The 17,021-nt window shown below is 46.5% G+C and overlaps 1 protein-coding gene across 1 annotated transcript in view; it reads left to right on the top strand.

Annotated features, from left to right (window-relative positions):
* The window catches only part of LOC119437283 (rab-like protein 6), an 82,473-nt gene that overhangs the window by 17,683 nt on the left and 47,769 nt on the right, over positions 1-17,021 (top strand). The window contains exons 5-6 of the mRNA XM_037704341.2: positions 5,431-5,571; positions 11,310-11,415. Of these exons, the coding sequence (XP_037560269.1) occupies positions 5,431-5,571; positions 11,310-11,415 (247 nt within the window). The remainder of the gene's footprint in view (positions 1-5,430; positions 5,572-11,309; positions 11,416-17,021) is intronic.

Below are 17,021 nucleotides of genomic sequence, written 5' to 3' on the forward strand. Positions count from 1 at the left end.
GAGCATGGAAATGAAGCATTGTGGAAATGTTTGTCAGGAGTTACTAATTTTTCACTCAATTATGACATTTTAAAGGGTTCTAATTGCCTGCTACATGCTTATTTTGAGCTGAAGAGACACGCATATAAACGCTTCAGACATGTGACATGTGTAAACAGTTGTCTTGAACATTAAAAAATGAAGGTGCAGTAATGATGTATGGTATGTTGGCTGTGTACACAGGGCAACTTTTATGCAGAGTGCATTGTTTTTTAGGTGCCCATTGCAGAGCAACTGACATGGTCACATTGCACAGTTGACAGCATACTTTCACTGCCTCATTTTTTGTCACCCAAGTGCCAAGCATCTTGCTGCTCTTTGCACTGTCAATTTTCTTGAGAGCTCTGCCTTCAATGGGAAAGGAAATTGTCTTGCAGTGTGGTCCAAGTATTGAGAAGGTACAAACATGCATGGGTGGGTGCCTCGATCTTGGAACATTTGTTTCCACAGTGCCATTTCCACATACAATGAAGCCCAGATACAGTCTAATCTCGATAATTCGAACTCGAAGGGGCCCGAAAATTTGTTCGACATAAAAGAAGTTCGAATTAACGGAAGGACGTATTTTTGAAGTATTCGAGCACCATAGCAAGATGAACGAATGGTGCGAGTCATGAAATTTCGCGGCGCGCAAGCGCATAGCAAGTTGCGCCCACGCTGGCCAATGCTCGGTTCCCGATTACAGCAGAAAACGAAACTTCAGGGAGCGAACGGCGCCGACATGGCGACAGGAGCGCGCGCGCGGAGTAGGTGAGGGAGGAGGGCAGCAGGAAAGCGGATTTGGCCTCGGCAACTCCGCTGCCTCGGTGGCAGTGGCTTTGGTGGCTCCCCTCGCCCTCTCTCTCAACTCCTTCGCAGCTCCCTCACCTTCGACTGTCTCCGTGCGCACCCGCCGCCGGTACAGCCGGCTCGGCGCAGATTAGCCCGCTCCTTGAAGTTTCGTTTTCTGCCTGTATCGGGAAGCGAGCATTTGCCGGCGTGGGTGCCGCCGGTCCCGCCGGACCGGCGCCAGCTTAGGCTGTGCCCTGAAGTTTCATTTTCTGCTGTTATCTGGAAGCAAGCGTTTGCCGGCGTGGGCAGTTCGTTGGCCGGACTGGGCCTCCGCTGCTGTATGAAGGGGTCTCTCCTAAGCTTTTGCTCTATGGCGGTGTCAGAGCAATGCCGGTCGGAGGCGCCGCTGCGTTATTCGGCGCGCTGCTGAGAGCATTGTCGGTCCGCCGTATGTTCGAATTAACCGTCGCAAATGCTTTCGCGTTCGAATTACCGAGCGTTTTCGCCCATTGAAATACACATAACTTTGACGGGACCACAGCGTCAGTTCGAATAAACCGGCAGTTCAAATTAAGCGTGTTCGAATTAACGAGATTCGACTGTACAACAAGCACCTTCATTGCACAACATGTGTTCGCTGTTGGAGAAGTTAGTTATAATTTAACTTTCCTTCTAAACTACCGATAAAGAACTGAATAAGGTGCAGAAGAGCTTGTTTGTTGGCAATAATGATGTGCACGGCGCTTACTGGCACAAATTGAGTTTAAAAGTAAGCTTTTAGAGGGACTAACAACTAATTTTCATGGTACCCATTTTTTTTTTGTGCAATGGAAAACTTACTGGTCAGAGTGTCTAATCATGAAGTGGTAACGTGGAAAACACCGTGGAACATTTTTATCAGAATTTTTTTATCTGCAGTGAGGATGTAGTCGTTCACTGAGAGCATGCTGAAAACTGTGATAGGTGAGAGCGATAGTGATTATAAACTTGCATTTGGTGGGAGGCAGATGACAAGTATGGCCATAGCCATGAAAAAGTATTGTTTTGTTTATCCAGCCGATATTCTTGCGATCCATGTTTTCTAATGTGTTAAATTATTTGTACAATAGCTGAATGCTATCATGGATTCCTGTCCAACTGCTTTGGTCATTAACCAGACAAGAATGTTTGTTAGCCAAGCCAAGTTAAGTTCTCAAAAGCAAAACAACGCTTTTACGCATGATACACAGTTCAGCGTGTTGCTCTAGCCATGCATGTGCTAATGCTATTGTAGTGCTTGCACCCATTTACGGCACAACTAGTCGATGGCATTTTGTATCTCACAGGGAGACCACTCAACTCTGGGTACTTACAAACTTGCATGCATACAACAGCATGTATGCTGCCATGCATTGTGGGATGCGTGTGTTGCTCATTAGCGTGGACATAAAAGCGAAGCTTTTCTTTGCAAACCTCACCGGGTTTTGGGAGTGTGGGTGCTGCGGCCTGGCTGTTCTTTTGCCACATAGGCCAACCAATTGCAGCAGAGTATGCATGCCAGTGGCGCACTGTCGGGGGGGGGGGGGGGGTTGTAACCCCCCCCCTCCTTTTGCTTAACCCCTTTTCTTTCCTTGCGCATTTGAGTACTGTAACTAAGATGTAAGACGCGCAATCGTCTGCACACTCGCAAAAAGCGCATTTTTTGACAATTTCCCTTGAAGAAATTGAAATTAGTGCTGTTTAGATGGTATTGGCAAACTGTCAACGCCCCCCTGTCAGAGATCCTGGGTGCGCTACTGATGCATGCTGCGTGCACTGCTGGATTCCTTGCATCACCAGCAAGGAATGGTGCTTGCCTCCACACATCCGCGGCACCGGCCGTGCAGGGAAAAGAAAAAAAAAAAACAAAGAACCAGAAAGTGCACCTATGCGCATCTGCGGCAGCGGCATTGCATTATCCTCTCTACAATGCCTGAATAAAGCCTTCTGTGTCACTTTGTGTAGACATTCAGTAAACACAAACTCGTGCTTTGACTCTTTATGCACTCACACAAAGCATGGCTGTATATAGGTTCCAACTTGTTAGATCTGCTGCATTCTTTTACTTCATAATACACATAGAATAAAGTGCAAGCGTCTAATAATATAGGAAATGTAATTTTAAGCAATAAGTATGCTGTACTTAATAACAGCCGACTTATGCACAGTAATCACATATACTGCATCTGGAGTACCAAGATTTCACCCTCAGGCCACACCACTTAAACTGGTGTTTGAGACTTTCTTTGCAAATTTAGCATTTTAATCTCTACTTAAATCACGAACCGCGTGCTGGATCTCATCACTAAATGAGGTCATTTCATTTCCATCAACGTCTCGCAACACATTCTGGCCAGTTGTCAGTCCCTTTGTCACTCGCATAATGAATGCAGCCCCCACTTTTCCAATCAAGAAGTGTGTTTTTACTTTTCCTCGCATAATGATCGTACCCTGAACTTGCTGCCGTGAAGTAGGAGACACACGGTACGATTCGATGTCCGATAGGGCATCCGACACAATCGTACCCGCCGGACGCCCTATCGGACGTCGAATGGTGCTGTCTCTCCTGCATTTTAGAGGTGGCCACAAAAAAAAAAAAAAGTTCCAGTAACGTTTCACTTTGTGAATGCGGGTGATGCGAAAGCATATGGGTGCTATAGCGCACACGAAGCTATCGGCCCTCGGTGCGCCTAGATGCCTAGACTGTACACATTGCAGATCGCTTTCAAGATAGGGCTCGCGCGGCCGCGCTATGTGCAGCAGCCGCCAGAGTACGAAACTCTGGCGGCTGCTGGAGTATTGTGCCATAGACTGTCCTCTAGGAAAGTCTCGGTGGCATTGAGTCTTCATCTTTTAGCGCTCACTTCTTTCGTGGCTTCAAACATGCCATCGCCAATTTCACTAGCTGGCCCCTTACGCTTGCGCGGGGTAAAATATTTAGCGATTTGCACATAGGTATTTTGCACATATTTTCGGGAAAAAAGTGCATTCATTGTGCCAGTAAATACGGTAGTTTAAACCAAATAATCGCACTACTGCAGTTCTTCAAGCTGGTTGTAAGGGAAGCTACATGGTTGTAAGGGAAGCCCCTAACCATTGGGGGGGGTCCAGTAGAAGGTCTGCTAGTTTCTTGGTAATCCCTGCTACTGAATTTCTATAAGTTGTCCGTTTTATTTCTCCTACAATGGTTTCTTCAGAGACACTCTCCGATTGGCATGTGCAACATCGTCAGCAGCAGCACTGCTCGCTGTAACAGCAGCCCAAAACTGAGTTGAAAAGCCCAGAAGAAAAAAAAAAAAGATTGTTCCACGTTGTTCAGAAGTATCGACAGGCTGATATCAGTAAAACCATAAAATTAATAAAGACAAAAAGGCGGTGCAATTTACAGTTGCAATTGCCCGTGCAGCATCCTCTCCTGCCCCAGCTAATCGAGATGCTAAAGTTCCACAGTTCATTCTGTTTGTTGTAACTGAACCCAGTTAGTGAGTCATTACAAGTGGACTGCTCTCCCATAGGCTCCTTGCAAAACTCTTTGGATATCGAGAAACTCTTTGTAGTAGCGGAAAATTTTCTCTAAATGGGATTGTCGTATGTAGGCTTGACGGTACTAGTACAGGCACATCAACACTTATTTGTGATGTATGTATGTATAGCTCAATTAAATTTTGAAAACTTTAAATCTTTGCATCATATGAACCATTTCCACATGTCCCACAAAGGTCAGACTAGTGAAAGTCATTTTTTTTATGTATTGGTGAAGCAACAAAACGACAGACACCGACCAAAATAAAAGCTAAAAAATTAATAAAAACTGAGTAAGACACGTTTCGGCTTCGCTACGGAAGCCTTGTTCACAATTGTGAACAAGGCTTCCGTAGCGAAGCCGAAACGTGTCTTTACTCAGTTTTTATTAATTTTTTAGCTTTTATTTTGGTCGGTGTCTGTCGTTTTGTTGCTTCATGTTTCATCCCGACCAGACGGGCTTCCGTCGAACCCTCGATTTCATATAAAATTGGTATTTAATTCAGTCATTTGATGTAATGAGCATGCAAGCATTAGAGTTACTGTAGCTTGTGAGAAGGCCCCGTAGTGTTTCTTTGTCTAGGCATTTCTGTCTCTCGTACAGTGAACCACAAAAGTTTTTGGAGCATGAAATTTGAAAAAAAAAAAAAGCTAAATTTCCAGGCTCTTTTACCACTCAGCCTAGAATTTGTGTGTAATATAGAGGTGATAGGGGAATGCCCATAGTTTATTTCAAATTGAGGGAAGATGCATTGGCTGTAGCTGAATTAAATGTTTTCGGGAATTGCATGTTCCATGAACTTTTGTTGTAGGGTGTACAGCTGCCCAATTCCTAAATAATATCGACACATTTATTAATATTGGCACGTCATTGCAGACGTCATCGGATTCCATTTGTGCATGTGAGTCACAGTGTCGGCTAGGCTCTGTCATTCAATGTGACCACATCTACCTCGCCACAAGTCACTGCGGCACTGATGTTATTAAAGGGGCTCATACATTATTAAAGGATTAGGAAGTTGTACATGCTCCTCACTTGGCTTATAAGCTAAAATAGCTTACCTGTGTCTTTGCTTCCAGGACGTTTGACTATGTGCAGCGCGAGCTGCCCAAGGTTCCAGCCAACATTCCAGTTCTGGTTCTGGCCAACCACTTAGACATGAAGCACCACCGAAACATCACCGAGGACCAAGTGCGCTTCTATGTTGAATCCGTAGAGCGGTGCGTTATTGCCCTTCTTATTCCTTCCACGTGTAAACTTAGTTGCCATCTTGTGGTGACTGTCTAGTATGAGGTTGAATGCTTGGGATTGCATATCTGTCAAACACCATAATATTGTAACCTCTAACCAACACATTCTTTTTTTATTTGCTGCTTTTATTGTACATTGTGTACAATTGGTAGCTTCCAGTAAACACTTTGGTTGAAAGCCAGAAACGCCAATAACGGTACACAGTAAAACCTTGTTAATTAGAATTTCACGGGACCGAAAAAAATGTCCAAATTAACCAAATGTCGAATTAGAGATTTTCTATTTTGCACAAAAGCAGCGCGAAAGCTGCAGTTGTCGTCATCTCATGACTGATTATACCACTTGCAGCGGCCAAGTCCTCACGTTCTTCCTTCACAGTGCGGCTGCGGCTTGTGTTTTCATCCTAGACACGCTTTTCACTGACGTGCACATCCCATTATTTTTTCGGCAATGATCTGGTTGCCAGCTGATCGTCCGTTCGTCGTGATATAGCCGGCGTTCTTCATCTTCGACAGCTTCCGCCATGTTTGTGCCATTGCGCACGCAGCCATGGCACTAAGCCAAAATGAAACTACTGTTTGCCACAACCGCTGCGGACGAAACCGCGGTCGTTATCAACGTGATCATGGACGGTGTTCACACAGTACTAAAGGCAAGCAGCCGACGCTCGTACTAAATAAAAATGAAACTACCATTTGCCGCAACTGCTATGGACAAAACCATGGTCGCTATTGACTCTATTGTAGATGGTGACTCTGCAGTTATGAACACACTCGGCAAACATGTCTTTTTGCGCGGCGGTAAATGCAAGAATAAATGCACAAATAGGCATGAAGTGTTCCGGCATTCCTGTCATGCATGATTTCCGCTCACAACTATGGCAATGCTGACTCTGCCGCTTCTTTTCGGTTGAACAGGAAGCTAGTGCCGTTTTTGCTTGTTTGCATCACACATTTGCACCGCTGTGCTCTCGTTGAGCTCCGAGAGTTGTCCAAATTAACCAGTGTGGGGCCAACTATGTCCAAATTAACAAGAGTTCCAGTAAGTAATGTGTATGCCTGCCAGGACCAGAGGACAAGTCCGAATTATCAGATTTTTTTAATTAATGAGGGTCAAATTAACAAGGCCTTGCTGTATCGTTTTCGTTTTCTAAAACTCAGTTTTAACTGGGAAAGGTCAGTATTCTAGGACGATACAATACAGGAAAAGAAGAAATGCAGATTGAGATGCTCAAGGAGTATTGTAGCATATGAGTTTTATGGTAATCCACAGGTTCGAGATAGTTTCTGAGAAGTAAATTGAAAACTAAGTATTTAGGCATTAAGGATGAGACATACAAATACCTGAAGGAAATGTTTGTTTTTAATCTAAATGTGCAAAATACGCCAAGTACAGTAAAACCTCGATAATTCGAACTCGGTTAATTTGAAATTTCGGTTAATTCGAAGAATTTGAGCGGTCCCGTCATTCTCAATGCAAATTCTACCGGATAATTTGAATGGCCCGCGGGGCTCTATTCGGATAATTCGAAGTTTCCGGCTAGTAGCAACGTGCGGCGGTTAGGTTAGGGTGCTCCGTCAGTCGCCAACCGATTTTCCGAGCTCGTGGGGACTGAAAAATAGTCCGGAAAACTCGTTCGGCCGAAAAAAAAAAAGTTATTAGTGCAGCTTAAAAAAAATCTCTAATAATGCCCTGCCTCATACTACGCTTGGAGGGGATCGACTTGCTTGGATTTGCGCAGCAATGACGTCGTCTCCATGTACAGTCGACACGAACGTCACCGCGTTGGCGATCTCCGCCAACGGAGTTCGCCATGGAGATCCAAGAAACGAGCTTCGCACCGCTTAGCTCTCGCGAAGGTACAGGAGGTAGCGCCGATCACTGAGACATGGGTCTCCGAGACACCTGCTCGGTGTACACGCCACGTTCAAAATAGCAACCGAAACTTCAGAGAAAAAAAACTCACTGAATTAACACACGTGGTGTCGGCGTGCACGAGCGAGCGCGGCCGCCGCAGCGAGCGACGGTTCGTGCAGTCTATCGCTTCAACGGAAACTGAGCCGTTTGTATGGGTGGTCTGTGACTGAGCGGCGAGAGCACAGCGCATACAAAGGGTCAGAGCCGTCTCGAGATCGCTTGCAAGATACGGTGCGCGCGAGAAACCGCTCCGGCGTTAAGTACGCAGTTGTTAGAAAAGTAGAAGTCGCCCCCCCCCCCCCTCCCTCCCATACCCCCACGGCCTTTTGCACGAGGGAGGAAGTCGCGTCTACGCTCCGCTGGCGTTCGCTCTCCATGAAAGCGCGTGTCCCCCCGCGCGCTGTCACTCGCACATACGGCGGGCGCGCGGCGATGATTTTATCGCCCTTGGACTTTGTATGGATCCTCAGGGCGGCGGCGCCGACGGCGAAAATCTGCTTGAAGTGTCCATATAATTGCTGTCGCAATAAAAAAAACATCCCACAATAAATGGTTACAACGATAGTGCTGAGCGCATATACTAAGAAAAAAGAAAAAGTGCAAGGAAGAGCGGGCATGGCCTCCGAGACTGGAAGATTACGCGAGCTCTCTATTGATAGTGCGCGTTCCAATCTTGGAGGCTATACAGCGAGCCACTGGAATTCAAGCCAGTGCAAAATCCAACATGGCGGCCTCCAAGATTGGGTAGCGCGACTCGGAAAGAGCGCTTTAGTCCGCGAAATCGAACTTTGGGGTCTCAATGCGTCCGAAAAATTGGGTGCGAAAATGCATGAACTCAATGGGAACCCTGATGGTGCATTTTTGAAGTCCAGAATATCCAGCAAGTCCAAATTTTTGGAGTCAAGCACCACCACGCCCGCTTTCGCGGCAGTTATCGATTCCGTGAACATCGTCCGCAACTTTGTTGAGTGCAGTGCGGGTGATATTTGTATGCTACGTTTTTTGAGCCAGCTGGAGAGCATGGCACTAAGGGCGGTGAACCAGCGCGCCAAGTAATCCCGCATTGGTGATTACTTTGAGTAATTTTTCTCGGACATGGAAAATAAAGGTGATTTTTTTGCGGCAAGTTCTTGCTTGTTTTCTTTTTTTATTATTCATTTCGGTTAATTCGAAAATCCGCTTAATTCGAATAATGTTCGCGGTCCGGTGACCTTCGAATTATCGAGGTTTTACTGTATAAGCATATTCAGTGAAAAGAAAAATGGTCTTGTAGAAAATTTTTCAACAATAGGGGGAAAACACCAGGCAGAATACTGTGAGCGAGTTTCACCCCAGCATCTATCGCTTGGTTTGAAGCTTGTACGGCCAGTTCTCGTTGGATATGAAACATAGGTGTACATTGCATTTGCTTTATTACATTACATGTGTGATACCACAGCCGCTGAGGATCTTGCATCGGTCTGTCTCCTCTGACCATGCTTTCAAAAGAAAGCGAGTCGCAAGCCAAACTTCTTCCTTGCCCTCTTTTCCTGTTCTAATCCAACAAATGACGCTTGATGCTTGTAATTCAGTGCTGGCTGATGACATTTAGCCAGAAACTTCATACTCAATACCGTAACTCGGCAAAAAAAAAGTTTTTTTTTTCTGGTGTATTGCCTGCAGGCAACGCTCGTCCATAAAGGGTTAATATGACACTTAAGCCTGTTTCATATTGTGTAAACCAGATGCATCTTGTGCAGTGCTTTTTGCCAAAGATGCCTCATGATAACACTGCCTCGATACCACTGTTTGTGACCTGTCTTCAAATGTAGTAATTTTTGAATAATAAAACTAAGCAACAGAAAGGACATATAACATGTTATGATTATTTTAGCAGTGAAAGCCTAGTAATAGTAGGCCTTATGCAGTGTTTCTGAATCTGTTGGTCATGACAGTTGTGAAGGTCGAATCACTTTAACTGGGCTTTCCAAAGTTGTTTGGGGACTTAAGGGAGAACAAGTGAGTGCGACATGAAGCTGGCAGGAACAAAGGGTCAATGAGCTCCAGAACCATCACAAATGACAGAAAAATTTTGCAAGTTATCCGGGGAAAGCAGCCAATATCCATGATTGGAAGTAGTCAATGTCGATGAGTGGAACCAGCAATTCTGGTTACGTTATTTATGTGTACAATCGCCAACCAATCACCAACCGCGGAGTCTGAAGACTCCGCGGTTGGTGATTCCCTTTCGCGCTGCCTTCTCGCTTTCCTCCTTTTGCGTGGGAGATTGCGTCGCCAGTTCCCCTTGCGCCCGGTTGCAAGATATACGCATTTGGTGCCGTAGCACAGCGTCGCCCCCCCTCCCTCCCTCCTATACCCCCAAGGCCTTTGGCACGACGGAAGAAGTCACGTTTGCGCTCCGCCGTGCGTTCGCTCTCCGTGAAGCGCGCACCCCCCGCGCGCTTTCACTCGAACATACAGTGCGTGGCAACGATTTTATCGCCCTTGGACTTTACATGGAACCTCGTGACTGTGACGCTGATGGCAGAAATCCGCTTGAAGTGTCCATATAATTGCTATCGCAATGAAAAAAAAAAAAAAACATCCCACAATAAATGGTTATGACGATAGTGCTGACCGCATATACTAGAAAGAAAAAAGAAAAAGTGCAGTACTCTGGAGCGTTTTGTCAGCCAAGGAAGAGCGGGCATGGCCTCCGAGACTGGAGGATGGCGCGAGCTCTTTATTGATAGTGCTTGACTCCCAATCTTGGAGGCTATAGAGCGAGCCACTGGAATCCAAGCCAGTTCGAAATCCAACATGGCGTCCTCCAAGATTGGGTAGCGTGGCTTGGAACGAGTGATTTGGTCCGGAAAATCTAACTTTGGGGTCTCAATTCGTCCGAAAAATTGAGTGCGAAAATGCATGAACTCAATGGGAACCCTGATGGTGCATTCTTGAAGTCCGGAATATCCAACAAGTCCAAATTTTTGGAGGCAAGCACCCGCACGCCCGCTTTAGCGGCAGTTATCGATTCTGTGAACATCGTCCGCAACTTTGTTGAGTGCAGTGCGGGTGTTGTTACGTGTTGTGAGGCAGCTGGAAAGCATGGTGGCGAACTACCGCGCCAAGTAATCCCGCATCAGTGATTACTTCGAGTAATCTTTCTCGGACATAGAAAATAAAGGTGATTTCTTTTTGTGGCAAGTTCTTGCCTGTTTTTTTTTTTAAATATTTTTTTATTAATTTCGGTTAATTCGAAAATCCGCCTTAATTCGAAGAATTTTCATCGTCCGGCGACCTTTGAATTATCAAGGTTGTACTGTACTTTAACTTTAGACCTTTCCTGTGCTTTCCGCACTTCGACGCCATCGGTGACGATGACAAAGGTGGAGTCCGAGCCATTGCTGACAGCGGAAAATCCTTTAAATGAAAAACATGGCACTGTACTGCAGGGAGCTTGATAGTCAACATCAAAGCAACTATGCCTAACGACATCGCAAAACAACTACTATGGCTGCCAGCGAACGGCGTGTGAGAGCGCTGGTTCGAGGCTGCGAGATAACCAAATAGTGGTGGTTGCTTCAATTAATGCCTTTTCAGACGTGCAATCATGGCAAAAAGTAAAAAAAAAATCGGACGGCAAAGGCTTTTAGCATCCGAAATTTCAGACATCCTTATACGTTGACTTCATGGGGTATGTGGTCGTGTCGCGAAGGTGTTCGATTTATCAGGCATGTCTGAAAGATTTGTCGTTCACTGATAGTGCTAAACCCTAGCAATGCTGACTCAACTTGTTGTTCAAATGCAGGCCCCCGGGCAGTGCCCAGATCCGCTATGCGGAGTCCTCACTGCGCAACGGCTTCGGCCTCAAGTTCCTGTACAAGTGGTTCAACCTGCCTTTCCTCCAGCTGCAGGTGGGTGGCAAGTGGTTCCAACACCGCGTCTCCTGGACAATGTTATGTTTTGCACTCACTGTTGCAGTAGGCCAGTTTAAACACATTCAGGAAGGTAGTTGTTAGAAACAACACTATCTGGTATTAAAAAAAGTTACAGCAGACAATTACAGAGGTAGCCATTGATGTTTTTTGTTGGGTTTAATGTCTCGAAGTGTCACAGTGGCTAGGATGTCGTAGGGGAAGACTGGATGAATTTTGACTACCAGGTCATTTTTTAATGTGCACTTAATCTAAGTACATAAGCATTTTTGCATACTGCATTTTTGTCCCCATAAAAATGTGGCTGCCATGGCCAGGAATCGAACCTGTAACTTTGTGCTCAGCAGTAGAGCACCATAGCGGGAGTGGATAGATACTATTTAAGGGGGGACGCGGCTTTCGCATCGCAAAATATGACCAAAAAAACGATTTTTTGAAAATGACATTTTCAGTTTGTATGACTTCTTTTCTATTTTATTTCAAAATTTCGTCACGGAAAATCGCGCGGAAATGATGTAAAAAATGTTTATCGAAGCTAAGGTGGTGAGGAGTTTCTCGAAAATAGCGAAAAAACGGCATTTTTCAAGCCGCGATATCTCCGCAACCGCGTAACCTAGCGCCGCCATCTTGGTCTCTATGGATAGCGCGATTCTCCGTCTTCAAATCTGGCGCCTCGGCCAGCTGCACCAGGCAAGAGCAAGCGCACAGCAAGCAAAAGTTTCAAGGTCTCGCGGCGGTTTCTGATCAGCAGCGCGCGCCACGTGACTGTACGCGGCTCCGCATTGGTCTCCCGGGCGGTTGCCCTTAGCAACCGGCGGAAAGGTCGTCTGCTCGCCGCGCTGACAGCGCTGAGGAGCCGATTTCGCGTCTTTTCAAGTCGTCGCGGCATGGTTTGGAGATTGTATCTCACTCGTGATAACGGACCGGCGCTCGCTTGTTAGAGAAACGAAAAACGTTGTCAAGCTCGGCCCGTCTTAGCTTGGAGAACGGCTCTGGTCTGTTATCATGGGCCGGCGATCGTTCAAGAAGAAACGCAAGACTGCGCATCAATTTGGTGCTCGTAAGTCGAAGCCACCGATCTCTAAAACAAAGTTTGCTCCAGCGACTTCAGCAGTGACAATGACGGTGGCATGCAACACGACGCGGACGTGCAGCTGAGCACCTCAAGCACGGATGGAACATCGTCCGCGCGTATTGGCGAAACTGTGCGGAAAGATACCATGCGAAAAAAGAAAGCTGCAAAAGCTCATCAGACCATCAGGTCAGATGGTCAAGCGATGCCGCATCGCAAAGGACACAAAGAACTATAACCCTGGTGCCTATTAAATTTTGACAACTTTGAACCTTGTTTTCTCAGTACAGTTTTTGTAGCATGTTGCTCAGCTCGTGGAGCAGATATCTTGGTAACTACTTTACACATTTTGATTGCGTTTGTTTTGTCAGACTCACTGAACTGTACTTTAGGGCAGGGGTTCTCAGGTACGTTCATCCCAGGGAACCCTGCTAAGCTCCATAAAGTGCCAAGGAACCCCCCCCCCCCCCCCCCCCCCCCGATTTAACCGAATTATCAAGGGTATCAAGAAAACAAACAAATGCTGCACTACGTCAACACGCTTTTATTTACTCAATGAATCGTCAAATCTTGTTTCTATTTAGCACAAGACCAGTGCGGAAGCTGAAATTCTCTTCATCTCATGATTAGCGCTAGCAGCGGCGAAGGCCTCGCGACATCCTTCGCGGCGCGCGTTTTCATCTGAGACACGCTTTGCACCAACGGGCGCACATCCCGATTATTTTTTCGCCACTCAGCTGCTCGCCAACAAATTGTCCGTCCATCGCGATGTAGCCGGTGCTTTTTATCTTCGACAGCTTTGCACTGAGTAAAAGCGAAACTACAGCTTGCCGCAACCGCTGTCGACGAAACCGCGGCCGCGATCATGGACGGCGACCTTGCGGTTCAGAAGGCAGGCGGCTGACGCACGCACCAAGTCAAAACGAAACTACCGTTCGCTGCAAGAAGTGCGGACGAAACTGCGGTCGCTATCGATGCTACCATGGTTGGCGACTACGCAGTTGTGAAGGCACGCAGCCGACGCGCGCATCGAGTGAAAACGTAACTACTATTTGCCGCAACCGCTGCGGACGAAACTGCGGTGGTTATCGACGCGATCAGAGATAGCGACTACACACTACGGAGGCACGCGGCTAGCCGCCAACGCGGTGTTACGCGCGGCGATAAACGCAAGAATAAACGCTTTGAAGCGCTTCGGCGTTGCTGTCAGTCACGTGCCGCGTACGATTGCCGCTGAGGACCACGGTGCAAGCTGAGGACCACAGCGATGCGGACTGCGCCGCTTCGTCTCGGTTGGACGCTACGCCGTTCTTGCTCTTCTGCGGCGCGCATTTGCGGTTCTCCGCGTTTTTTATATATATATATATATATATATATATATATATATTTCCTCCAACGTATAGGTCAGTGCACACGCTATCGGCACCTACCCTATCTACAAATAGGAGAAAGGCGCATGGGGGTAAGTTACGGCCTCCGAGATTCAAGTGAGAAAGCTTAGGCGCGCTGCCCGTTCTCGGAGGTTGGGTGGCTACAAGCTGCTTGCGTATTTATTGCGCAGTTCGCGCGTTGCTGTTACACACTGTGATGTGCTTTTTGACACTCGGGCATGGGTAATGGAGGTTCTTTGGATCAAGCGCACCTCGTGTTCGCCGTTTTAGACACTTGTCGAGAGCGGGACCAGGGAAAATTTATCAGTGGCTCGCGGAACCCCGAGCAGGGGCCTGCGGAACCCGCAGGTTCCGCGGAACCCACTTTGAGAACCCATGCTTTAGGGGATAGCGCTCTTCTTTTTTTATCCTAGTGTTTTAAGAATTCGTAGTAGGGTTCCTTGTTTGCAGTGCAAGCATGCTCACTGCAGTGGGACTGGAGAAAACAAACTACAAATTTTAGTGTTGAAAAAAAAATTATTTCGAGAACGCTATCTCCTTCTGCATACATTTGGCTCTGCATACAGTATTTAACAAACTTTTCACTTGATTTCGTAAATCCTCCAGTCCCTCCATGAGGTTCAAGAAAGAAATAATTTGTCTAGCAAAAAGTTTTCATGGTACCGCTTTGAAATTTTTATGAAAGCATCATAGAGCCATTCTTATTCTATGTACCAATTTTCATTGACATCCACCAAGAAACAAGAAAGTTGGTACCGAAAGCCGCGTCCCCCCTTAAGTGACCAACAGGCTACTGGTGTGTTAGACATGTTCAGGGGTGCCTATTACATACTGGATATAAGGCATATTCATTTCACCATTCGCAAAAAAAAAAAAAAAAGCTCATTCACGTAGTGTGTGCTCATAATTTACCTTTTCTGTTGCGCATTCTCTTGATCCTTTACGTGTGGTGATGCACTGTGCATTTTAACCTTCTTTGGCGTTTTTTTTTCTCACTTGCTTTCTATTGATTCCTGAAAAACACAGGCATGTTGTGTCTTTCAAGAAACAGTTGCTAGCCGTTTTTCTTTTTCTATTTTGTGCTCATCCTGTATGTTTTCTGTGGTAACAATACAGTCAAGCTTTCATTAATTTGATCCCGACAGGAGTGTGTGAGTCAGTCTAATTATCTGGTTGATTGAATGGAAATATAATGAAAGGGTAATATAATGTCTGAACATTCTAACCAATTATTTACCAAAATAATCTGCCGGCACGAGTTACCATTAAAGGGCCCCTAAACCACCTCTGTCATCTTTTTGCATATTTTAAATGTATGTACATGCCCATCGTGTACAGAGTATTGTGACAATCATCCTTCACAAAAATGGTAGTTTCACAAAGACAGCTTCTTAAAGAAAGCATTGATGTAAAAAATGATGCGGGCTACTTCGCCATCCAAACATTTCAAAATGGTGGCTGATGGGAAGGTCGCCTGTGTACAAGGAACACGTAGTCACGCTTTCTTATGTGCCTAATGTAAGCTACCTTGTGTTTATTGTAGGTTTGCGCATGCAAAGTGTTAACACTTGTGGGAATCCTCGGGTCCTATAACCGCCGCACGGGCAGCGAACGTCGCGTCAAGCGCATGCGTGCCAGGGAGAGTTGGGACAGGGGAAACTTTCCTTCTGCGGGGGGCACGCGGGAATCGCAAGCGCTATCAGCGCCACCGGGTGGGTCGCGTGAGATCCCGCTGATATCGCCCGGGTCTCTTTGGTCTCCAGCAAGCGGCGACGGCGGAAGTCTCCGCCGCCGCTCCCGTATTCCCGCACGTGGTTAGTTAACCGCGTTCTTGCCGCGGCAAACACCGCGGCCCCCTCGTATTCCCCAGTTGGTAAGTCGGAAGCCCTTCTTTACCTAGTGTATTCTCTTCGAGGGAACCCTCAGCGATGTCAACTATAGCTAGCTGGCCTGCTCGAAGTGTTAGTTGCAGTTGTAATAAATGCTTTCCGAGTGTACACGTGGTTGTCCTCTATTGTTTCCTCGAGCTTGTACCGGACCGCGGTTGATGCACAGGCTTGCGCCAACCGCGGGGCTCGGTGTGTCGAGGCAGAGGGCCGTTGGCATCCACCCCATATCCCGACACACTTTCCTGTCCACGGGAAAATAGGCAGTTTTTGGGTAGTCTAGTAAACAATTTTTCTACTGCTGCAGCAACTGCTTGATATTAAATTGTATGGTATCAATTTGTAGAAGGAGGAATGTGCTTTCTAATGGTATTATTGTCAAGGAAACATTTATTAATAATGCTTTGAAAAAAATTATTTTATAAAAAAGTTCGTAAGGAAAACGGGAAAACTCTGTAAAACCATCGATGCTGCTTTGCACCAAGAGAACATTAAAAAACTTCAAAATATTCATTTTGAACAAAAAGACTATACAGGGCAGTCCACTTATAACGATACCACACATAACGATATATCGGTTATAACGATGAGTCAACATAAGAGTGTCAACTTATGCATTAGGGCATGGGTTCTCAAAGTGGGCTCCGCAGTCCCCTGCTCGGGGGTTCCGCGAGCCACTGATAAATTTTCCGTGGTCCCGTGCTCGCCAAGTGGCTAAAACGGCGAGCACGAGGTGCGCTCGGTCTACACTACCTGCATTACCTATGCCCGAGTGTCAAAAAGCACATCACAGTGCGTAACGGCAACGTGCGAACTGTGCAATAAATCCGCAACCAGCTTGTAGCCCCCCAACCTCTGAAAACGGGCAGCCATGGGCAGCGTGCCTAAGCTTTCGCACTTGAATCTCGGAGGCCGTAACTTAGCACCATGCGCATTTGTAGACAGGGTAGGTGCTGATAGCGTGCACACGGACGTATACGTCAGCGGAATTAAAAAAAATAAATGCGCAGAGCACCGCAAATGCGCGCCGCAAAAGAGCAAAAATGGCGCTAGTGTACAAAAACGAAGCGGCGCAATCCGCATCGCTGTATGGTCCTCAGCGGCAATCGTACGCAATACGTGACTGGCAGCAATGCCGGAACGCTTCGTGTCTAATTAGAGAGTTTTAGATTAGGGGGACGGAAGCGTTGGGGCCCCCTAATCTAAAACTCTCTATTGTGCCCCCAAAGCCTTTTC

This window comes from Dermacentor silvarum, chromosome 1, assembly GCF_013339745.2.
Source record: "Dermacentor silvarum isolate Dsil-2018 chromosome 1, BIME_Dsil_1.4, whole genome shotgun sequence".
In the NCBI taxonomy this organism is placed as follows: domain Eukaryota; kingdom Metazoa; phylum Arthropoda; class Arachnida; order Ixodida; family Ixodidae; genus Dermacentor; species Dermacentor silvarum.